This window comes from Sinocyclocheilus rhinocerous, unplaced genomic scaffold (genome assembly GCF_001515625.1).
Source record: "Sinocyclocheilus rhinocerous isolate Xijiao unplaced genomic scaffold, SAMN03320098_v1.1 scaffold115, whole genome shotgun sequence".
Taxonomy (NCBI): Eukaryota; Metazoa; Chordata; class Actinopteri; order Cypriniformes; family Cyprinidae; genus Sinocyclocheilus; species Sinocyclocheilus rhinocerous.
Window position 1 is genome coordinate 760251 of NW_015650001.1, and position 10128 is coordinate 770378.

Below are 10128 nucleotides of genomic sequence, written 5' to 3' on the forward strand. Positions count from 1 at the left end.
CCATAAATTATCCATTTCACAAGACTTTACCAAGTATAGTGCAGTGAATTACACACTCAAACTGGAGAATGGGATAGGTTCGCAAATAAGCAGCTGTTGCGGTGTTTGACATGCTTGATCCGCATGCATATGCAGTTTGCACAATAATGCAATTATAATCAAAGAAGTGAAATTGTGTTGTCACATTCGATTTCAACCCTGGAACAGAATCCAGCCTTCAGTGCAGCTCTGATGCTGTAATACAGGGAGATTTTGAGCGCTCTGCCCCCTAGCGGCTGCCTGCGGAAGAAGACCAATAAATCAATCGCGTTTAGCCCCTGAAAGGTTTAATATACCCTCAATCTCAACCTTTAAAGGTTTTGATGGGTTTTTTACAGGCACATCTGTTCAGTTGTGGCGTTAGAGAGATTCTCATCAAACAACACAATAACAGAACATTCAGGGAAAGGCTAAGGTGATGTTATCAGATAATACCATGGTACACATATACACTACCATTCAAATGTTTGAGCATTTTTAAATACCGGTACTCCTATTCAGTAAGGATGCAATAAATTGATCAAAAATGACAGTAAATACAATTATAATGTTACAAAAGATTTATATTTTAATGCTGTTATTTTGAACTGTCTATTCATTATAAAATGCTGAAAAAATGTATCAAGGTTTCCAGAAAAAAAAGTGCAAATGGTTTCAACATTGATAATAATAAGAAAAGCTTAATCAGATCAACATCTCAGAATGATTTCTGAAGGATCATGTAACACTGAAGACTGGAGTAATGATGCTGAAAATTCAGCTTTACATCACTGGACTTAAAGGGGTCATATGATGCGATTTCAAGTTTTCCTTTCTCTTTGGAGTGTTACAAGCTCTTGGTGCATAAAGAAGATCTGTAAAGTTGCAAAGACTAAAGTCTCATTGACAATTGTATGTGCAGGTATATTACAATAGACAGTTTATGTACACTGTAATAGAAAGGGATGTCAACAGAAATCCATCACTTACTGCTGTTCGAGTCGGGAAAACACAGTCGAACATATCACAGCCCAAGGCAACGCAGACCACCAGGTCTAGTGCATAGCTAAAACACATAAACAGACTTAACACTTGCGAATAATGATGAAAAAGCAGAGTTTCAGAGGAAGTGGGGCTTACCCGACTCCCATGAGGTAGCGGGGCTTTTCTCTGGGGAGGTGGTCTGTGCTCAGAGTCACCATCTTCCAGAAGTCATCCTTTTCTTCTCCCCCACTCAAGCCTCCAATGGCGAAGCCTGGCACATCACGCTTGGTCATTTCTGAGTGAGGAAACGGAACAGATAGGTTCTAGTAAGGTGTATCGTAATTATGATTAATGCTTCAGGTTTGTGTTTGTCACTTGTTAATGGATCATGTTCATCATTAATGTGAAAACTACATCTGTGAGGAGAACTGACTTCATACATCCACTAAAAATCACTGTGACACCAGCTGGTTAAAAGTCTTTGCAAAAAGGGTTCCGAAAATTAAAGTTTGTTCTGAGAAGCATTTTTTTTTTCGGTTTGATATTTTGTCTCTAATAATGTCGTAATGCTATTCTGAAGTGTGACTTAAGTTCAACAGTTTGGGGATTTTTAATGTTTTTGGAAAATCTTTTATGCTCACCAAGGCTGCATTTATCTGATAAAAAAAATAGAGTAAAACAGTAATTCTGTGAAATATTAAGGTTTAAGCTGTTGTCTATCTGCATATATTGAAATTTCTTCCTGTGAAGACAAATCTGAATTTTCAGTATCTTTACTCCAGTATGAAGTGTCACATGATCCTTCAGAAATCATTCTAATATGCTGCTTTATTATTAGAATTATCAATGTTGGCAACAGTTGTGCTGCCAAATATTTCTTTGGAAACTGCGGTACTTTTTTCAGGATTCTTTGATGAATAAAAAGTTAAAAAGATCACAGGAATAAATTAGATTTTAATGTATATTTCAATAGAACATTTTTATTTTAAATCATAATAATATTTCACAATATAAACATTTTTCCTGTATTTTTGATCAAATAAATGCAGCCTTGATGAGCATACTGTAAAAAACATAAAAAATCGTTCTGATCCCAAACTTTTGACCGATAGTGTATGTCTTTAATCTCACTTTTGATCAACTTAATGTGTCCTTGTTAAATAAAAGTATGAATTTCTTAAAAAAAAAAAAAAAAATCGTACTGACCTGAACCTCAGTTGAACGGTCGTGTATTTTAATAGGATTTTACACTGCTAATGCAATACTGCCACATCATAACAGACACACTTTTGATGTCCAGTGATCACATGCAGTCACACAGCGCTTACCGTCTAAACAGGCCTTGCGCAGTTTGGCATCAAGCCCCCCTTGAATAATGGCGAACAGGTTCTGTCGATCTGGATTCTTATTTGCTGCGATGCAGCGGTCCAGCCAGCGCACAGAGCGGTGCATGGCCTCCTCCACCCGCGGCCCTTTCACCGTACTGCTGACCACGTCATCCAGCTGCATCATGATGTCTGAACCTGCACACGTTGCAGAGTCACAGAGATTTCAATGAGCATTTGTTGAATGCTCATGTTAAGAGATCTGTAACATGATTCATACCCAGGCTGTTCTGTATGGCGATGGACTGCTCAGGAGTGAGCAGGATTTCCTTCCCATCATAAGGGGAACAGAACTTGACGCCCTCCTCCGTCACCTCCGACAGCTCCACTAGAGACACCATCTGAAACCCGCCACTGTCCTATTAAAAGAAACACAGGTGAAACACAGAACTTGCAGTTCTTGAAATTCCTGGACAAAATGAACAGTGCCGAGTATATTACTTACAAATTATAGTCTGTTACTGATTACAGATTACATGATGAGAATTTTAGTTAGTAACCTGATCTATTAGATTACATATATTCTGACTGCTTTTTTACTTTTGACAACTTGTTCGAATGAGAATATTTTGAACAATGTTGATATAAAAATACAAAGAGAAAAAAATTATATTCTCTTCTTTATTATGAACAACATGAAGTGCATTAAACATCAGGGTTTTCCAAACTGGGGTTCGTGAAGGAACTGCAAGGGGTTCGTGAGTTGTTGAAAAATTAATTAATTATCTGGTAAAACTGTAAACCTAAAAAAATTACACTAATGAACACTAATATTGTATCTGTTTACCTGCATAACAGTGTGACTATTAACATCAGAGAACAGTGAACATGCAAAATGTGTTGTTAAATTATTGTAATAGTAACTTAAAATCTATTTTAAGTATTTACTATTCAAATAGTAACTTTTTTTAAATAAATGTTTTAGGTCAAAATAATGTGTGAATAAAAAGTAATCATACTGTATAAAAATAATCTGATTATATGCACTTTAAAATGTAATCTAATTACAAGCATGTAATTTTTGGAATCTGATTACCTAATCCATATTACATGTAAACAGTTACTATTCAGCAATGAAAATTAATCATGGCTCATTAAATTAAAATATCATTACTCTGTTTCTGCCTATTAAAAAAAAAAAAGGTTTGAAAACAAACAACTTTGTCACAATTACATTAGAAATACTGGGGTCATCACATCAAAAAGTTGAGAACCACTGGTCTTCTTAATTTCCAAGGCCTTTCCAGGAAGTCATTATTACTAGAGAAGATATCTGTACATTATTTTATAGAAACCGTTGGGGCAAATTTATTTTATTTTTACTAGTAGTAGTAGTATGTAAATATTTCCGATGAGACTTCAACTGGACAGACTGGTGTTTCATGCTGGCTTGATAATATTTACAATAAAAACAGAATATTTTTTAAGACTTTAGTCATTTCCATAACTTTTCCAATCTGCTCTATCCATCAAACGGACACTCTGCGAAATCTGCATAAGCAGCGCGTGAAATACACAAATAATCGTATCCTACATTTTACTATTACTACTTCTTCTGGTGTTTGGGAATAGTTTGAAAAGAAGAAAAAGAAGGAGAAGAAGAATTACCGTTAAGAGATTTCTATTCCACATCATAAATCCATGCAATCCATTGGCTTTCTCTATTAACTCGGGACCCTGTTAGGGACACAATCACAGTTAGGTAAGTTTAAAACATTGTGCATTGATGAAACACTTTGACAATTTAAAGCGTTTCTTCGCTCATACCGGCCTCATGCCCAGATGATACGTGTTTCCCAGGCATATCTGACAGTCCAGATCCTCCAGCTGGTCCACAGTGATGCCTTTCAGGGTACCCTGAGTGCCCACGGGCATAAACACCGGGGCGTAGACAGCGCAGTGCGGGAGAGTAAGAGTGCAGGCTCTCGCCTTACTCACGGGGCACTCCGCCACGATACGAAGAGCGAGAGGAGCAGCAGAGGACACAGCCTTCACTGATGCCATACTGTCTTCACACTCATGTGTGCTGCTGGGTATGGGCGCAGCCATTTTGAATAAAGATGTCCGATTCACTTGGGAGTCGTTCATTTGAGTCGGATCTTTTTGATGAACCAATACAAAAACCGCTCAGGGGTGCGTTTACCAAAAGCAACTAGGCTGCGTTCAGCTCCGACAAAACGGTGCAAAACGTTTTTTAAACGGAAACGGTGGTGCGTTGAACACCCTGTTCTGATAACGCAAGAGTAGCAACTATGGCAGCTGAGAAGGCCATGCTTTGTGTTCTTCTTGAAGAATTTTTGGAGCCTGATGAAATCAGTATAAATACGTGTTTAATACTGCAAAATATGCTCAATGTTACAGTCATTGCCCTGGCCCTCCAGAATAAAAGAGAACATCCCAATCGAGTGAAGGGATTTGTGGAAACTGTGGTTCCTAATTATTGTGATCCAACATTTGCCTCGCATTTCAGGATGAAAAGACAAACATTTCAGGTGAAGGATAATCCACTTCTTACCTCCGAGACTGTGTTATGATCTATATGACCTTATTATTTTTATTGTGAATAACACCCACCAAACAAGAGAAAACGCATCTCAAACCCCTTTCCAGGAAACATCTTTCAAACCGGAAACCGTAGCAAAACATTGCGCACCGGTTTGAGCTTGAACTTGCCCCAGTTCATCGTTCTAAAATAGGTGTAATGTTGCACGATTCTGCTTAAATATCGCATTTTTCTACTAGTCGATATACAGTATAACAAACTGGAGAGCCCAAACAATGTCTTAATAATGCTCTAATACTTAGAAAATTATGATTCAAATTTATAAAATTGAAATACGTTTAATTTACTCATGTTGATCTTGCAGTAATTATACATGCATATTATTATTAAAATCAGAATTATAATTTTTATTGTCTATACCCCTACGTTCAAGTCTTTTCATTGAAACGAAATTGACACGTGAGCCGACCAATAGCACTCCGTCGGTCGTTTGCGGCAGAAACGAAGATCGAGCCAATCAAAAGACAGAACACACCAGGAGGCGTTCCGTCGGACCAATCGGATTTCACGACATCTGTTGACAGGAGGCGGGACTCGCGTCACCGGTGGAGGTCGGATGTCGCCTGACCGGATGATAGCGAGAAGTTTTGTTTTGTGAGTTTACGAATGATTGATCCTCAGATCAGCGCACGGATCTTAACGAATGCGCCCTAATACGCGGCATCTGCCCGTCAGCGAGTGTTTGATCAGTTGTTTGTCTTTGACGGACTGATCTGGAAGTGTTTGAAGGGTGCAAACTGAACACTTGGAAGTAACCCGAGCCCGTTCCTGCGCGCTGAGAGACGGTCAGAAACCATGGGCAACCGGGGGATGGAGGATTTGATCCCCCTGATCAATAAACTCCAAGATGCTTTCAGTTCCATTGGCCAAAGTTGTAACTTGGATCTGCCGCAGATAGCCGTGGTCGGAGGACAGAGCGCCGGAAAAAGCTCGGTGCTGGAAAATTTCGTCGGCAGGTTGGTTACTATGTTACCCATTTCTCTTCGATCGCTTGCAAAAGCCCAACTCGCGGTATTTGTGTTTATCTAACTTAATAAGAAGACAAACGTCTCATTTGTTACTTCCCAGCTTTGTTTTTATACTCGCTGCTCGATAGATTCACTCGTTTGGGTTGTCATTCACAAACGGGAGTTACGCAGTTGACGTAAGCCGCCGCTCGCCGTCACTCATTGAAGTGAAATGGTCGTAAAGTGAGAGCGCAGCGCAAAATGGGGAAGTTGGCGGCACAGTACACACACACACACACAGAGAGAGAGAGACAGACAGACAGACAGATGAAGTTAAAGTCGTAGTGTCCTTGGGAGTTGTATTGTTCCATATAGGGGAATCAAAACCAATAAGATATTCATCTGCTGTGTTTAAGGCGTTTAAGTCATTTCCTCGTTCAAGCAGCGAATACACTGACACTTCTCTGGACGTTGACGTCATGCTTTTTGTGTACACGTCCTTATAGAAAACTCTGCCTTGGAAGTGGAAATAGCACTGTAGTTTAATATATAATGTGCTACTAAATGATACATGTATCGTGATATTTGCATAATCCTCCTGGTAATGTTCACTTTTGAAGGTTATTAGATTATCATTATTGTAATACACTTCTATTTGTTCTACTTTAATCCAAATAATTTGTAGTCTGTACAACCACATATAAATACTTTGCAATTTAAATAAAATATCAATATTATTTCCACATTACTGTGATGAGATTATTCTCATAGAAAAAAAAGTTTTAAAATAAAAAATAAATTAAAAAATCATTCAAAAGTAAACATTGCAATAATGCATTACAGTCTCTCTCTCTCTCTCTCTGTTCACACTCACACACACACACACACACACACATGTCTGGTCAGCTATCCTTGTGGGGACTCTCCATAGGCGTAATGGTTTTTCTACTGTACAGACTGTATATTCTATTGTCCTACACCAACCCTACCCCTAAACCTACCCCTCACAGGAAACTTTGTGCATTTTTAGATTTTCAAAAAACTTTATTCTGTGTGATTTATTAGCTTGTTTACCCGTGGGGACCTCAATTTAGGTCCCCACCGTGACACGAGTCCCCATGCGTCTGTGTGTATTCAGGTTTAAGTCCCCCACCAGAATTGAAAAACAGGTACACACACACACACACACACATATATCAGAATAATTTGTAGGCTGTACAATCACATGTAAAGACCTTTTGCAATTTAAATGAAACATTAATATTATTTCCACATTATAATAATACGAATACTGTAAAAAATTTTGCACTAAAAAAACTGATTATAATATCCTATATACGAACTGTTCGTTCCTACCTACATAGTATAATACTTTAGATTTATAAAAGGAATACATACTATTATTCTTAATGTAGTAATATCTGCACATTTCAAATCAGTACTGTCTACAGGTACTTATCTTCTGAAAAATAGGTAGAATGAACTGTGTGTATACAGGTGAGAGTGAAATCACCTGTTTTGCAGTATTCATAGGTCAGTGCCACAGCAGACTCCAGCACTGACAGGCCTCTCATGAAGCCCTGTTCAGTCTCATCTGGGAGAGGAAGTCATGCTTGGACAGATGATGTTTGTTACTGTCGGTTTTCCTTTGGCATCAGATTAGTTTGTGACCTGTACCTTCCTGCATTCATTTCCTCACCACAGTCTTCTTGATGCGGCTGCTCTGTCTCCGGTCCAGTTTGAATTAATTTTGTTTTGATGTTTAGCAGAGGAAGAAGTATGAGTCGATTGGCTGAAATGTAGTTTTCATTGCCCATGGATGGATGCGGATGTTCATCTCTGGAGAGCTTGTGAATGCATGTATTAATTTTCATCAGTGAAGCTGATTAGTCTTTTTTTTGACCAGAGTATGTCTCCATTTTGAGATTATTAACATAAAATTTCTTCTGTTTGTCGTTCTGAAATCTACCGATAGTCTTGTTGATGGATTATATATTTTTTTGGTGAATTTTGTGTTAATTTCATTTCAGAAATTGCAATGGCAAAAATGCAGTAATTAGGAAATGCTGTCAAGCCAATTCGGGTCCGTTGTTTAGCTCCGAATGCAGAACGCATGATACAAGCAGGTTTTGTATGATATTCTTGCGAGATAAGCTACAGTATTGTAATTCCTCAATGATATTATCATGCATTACCAGCTCTAGAGGTTTTTTTTTTCCTTGTGGCAAAGGATGCATAGCAACATTACCTTGGGTTTCATAATCAAGTTGAGCAGATTTGTCCATTACAGAAAAACAATCAGTCTTAGAACTGCTCTGACAGACAGTAGAAATTAGACCTAAACCATTAGGTAATCTATACAACAATACATTATTATTCAATATATATATATATATATATCAGTGCTGGGCGGTATGACCAAAAATTTATATCACGGTATTTTTAAAAATTATACCGGTTTCATGGTACATGACGGTATTTTTTTTTCATGCATGACCGGGTGTTAACCATATTTTCTACTGATTGAAAGAGGAAATACTGCAGTATATTGACTTAGAATGCCCTATTTTACTGTCATGATGAGTGAATATTGTCAAAAAATACCACACTAAATAGTGACTAAACAGCCCAGCACTAATATATATATATATATATATATATATATATGTGTGTGTGAGTATGTATGTATGTATTAATCATTTTTTTGTATGTATTATTATTATTTCTACACACTACACAAAGTGTGTAAAATATTGTCATTTTATTGTGTATTTGTAGCTATTTCTGTGGTAATTTGTTCTCTTTCATATGGCATTGTAAGGTGGTGTGGTTAAACCCACAAGCCTTCACTTTCACTGAGGGTGAAGTTCTGTAATAGTTGCCGATATTATTATCAATTTTCCTCTCATTTCATAAGTTTCATAAGCCTGAGTCATCTCCTCAGTGTTGTATATTTCTGTAGTGGCCTGAAATGTGTGGAATTGCATTTGGATTTTGGAATTTTTGTAGAATATGAAAATAAAGTGTACTTGGAACACGTCAGGTTCACTATGGACCCTTTTCACAGACTTCATGCGTTTTCCTAAGATTGTAGTGTGTGTGTGTGTGTGTGTGTTTTAATTTTGAAAACAACATTCTTTGTGTCTAATTTCCTTGGAATTAAATGACAGAAAATGGCTGATGCAGTGACAGCAAATTTGACAACTTTCTCTCTCTGACCAACATAATCAATCGCTCGTGTTCCCCAAAGTCATAGAAAAATTGGAATGCAATAATTATTAAAGTTGTAGTTTCTGTTGACCACTATAGAAGCTTACCCAACTAAGATGACTTCTGCTTCTAGAAATGTAAAAAGGGTGATATAAAACTGCACCACCAAAGCTCTATAAACAGCAAAAAAAAGCTAATAGATTTTTTTTTAAACCAAATCAGACAGGTTGACTGCCATGTCTTTGGAGGACGAGTTTCGAACTAAATGGATGAAGTCGCTTACATAATCTTTAAAAAGACTTGTTGAGCTTTAATGTGGTGAAGTGTAATAATTGTTACCCACTAGTTTCTTGCTGTATCTACGTCCATCACAAATCTCTGGCAATCATGTGGCTGTAACAGTCGCTCTGTTGTGTTTTTATGATAGAGTTAAAGGGCTTTATGTATTGCATAGATGAATCATTGTTTGATATGTGCGTGTCACACCCACAAGCTTGTGTAGGATACATGTCCTGAAAGACTTTCCATTCACATCCACTGTCCTTAATATACAGGTTCATATGGCCATGGAGAACCTGGAAATACCAGGGCATTTTAACAAGCTTTTCCTGGCCCAAAAACGTTATGAAACTTGTTTAAAGGGGTCATATGACGTTGCTAAAAAGAACATTTAAAACAAACATTATTTTGTGTATTTGGTGTAATGCAATGTGTTTATGCGGTTTAAGGTTCAAAAAACACATTATTTTCCATATAAATATGGCCATGGAGAACCTGGAAATACCAGGGCATTTTAACAAGCTTTTCCTGGCCCAAAAACGTTATGAAACTTGTTTAAACGGGTCATATGACGTTGCTAAAAAGAACATTTAAAAAAACATTATTTTGTGTATTTGGTGTAATGCAATGTGTTTATGCGGTTTAAGGTTCAAAAAACACATTATTTTCCATATAATGTACATTATTGTTTCTCCTCTATGCCCCGCCTTTCTGAAACGCGTCAATTTTTACAAAGCTCATC

At 37.4% G+C, this 10128-nt stretch overlaps 2 protein-coding genes across 2 annotated transcripts in view; one reads left to right on the forward strand and one right to left on the reverse strand.

The window, feature by feature from the left end:
- Positions 1–943: 943 nt before the first annotated feature.
- LOC107711213 (queuine tRNA-ribosyltransferase-like) lies at positions 944–4507 on the reverse strand. The gene is made up of 6 exons (XM_016516152.1): positions 4155–4507; positions 3996–4064; positions 2608–2746; positions 2331–2525; positions 1159–1297; positions 944–1084 (listed from the first exon to the last, which is right to left on the reverse strand). The coding sequence occupies exons 1-6, from the start codon at positions 4473–4475 to the stop codon at positions 946–948; spliced, it is 1002 nt and encodes a 333-aa protein (XP_016371638.1). The 5' UTR covers positions 4476–4507; the 3' UTR covers positions 944–945.
- A 982-nt stretch (positions 4508–5489) lies between these two features.
- LOC107711149 (dynamin-2) overlaps positions 5490–10128 on the forward strand; it is a 49287-nt gene continuing 44648 nt past the window's right edge. Inside the window, exon 1 of the mRNA XM_016516089.1 lies at positions 5490–5906. Coding sequence (XP_016371575.1) covers positions 5746–5906 — 161 coding nt within the window. The 5' untranslated portion in view covers positions 5490–5745. The remainder of the gene's footprint in view (positions 5907–10128) is intronic.

Bases quoted from the DNA above. Each gene is read 5' to 3' on its own strand.
- LOC107711213 (XM_016516152.1), bottom strand. From the start codon at position 4,475: ATGAACGACTCCCAAGTGAATCGGACATCTTTATTCAAAATGGCTGCG. The intron at 2,747-3,995 runs GTAATTCTTCTT...TTCTTTTAATAG, and splicing joins GGAATAGAAATCTCTTAACG to GACAGTGGCGGGTTTCAGAT. The intron at 2,526-2,607 runs GTATGAATCATG...CAACGTGTGCAG, and splicing joins CGCCATACAGAACAGCCTGG to GTTCAGACATCATGATGCAG.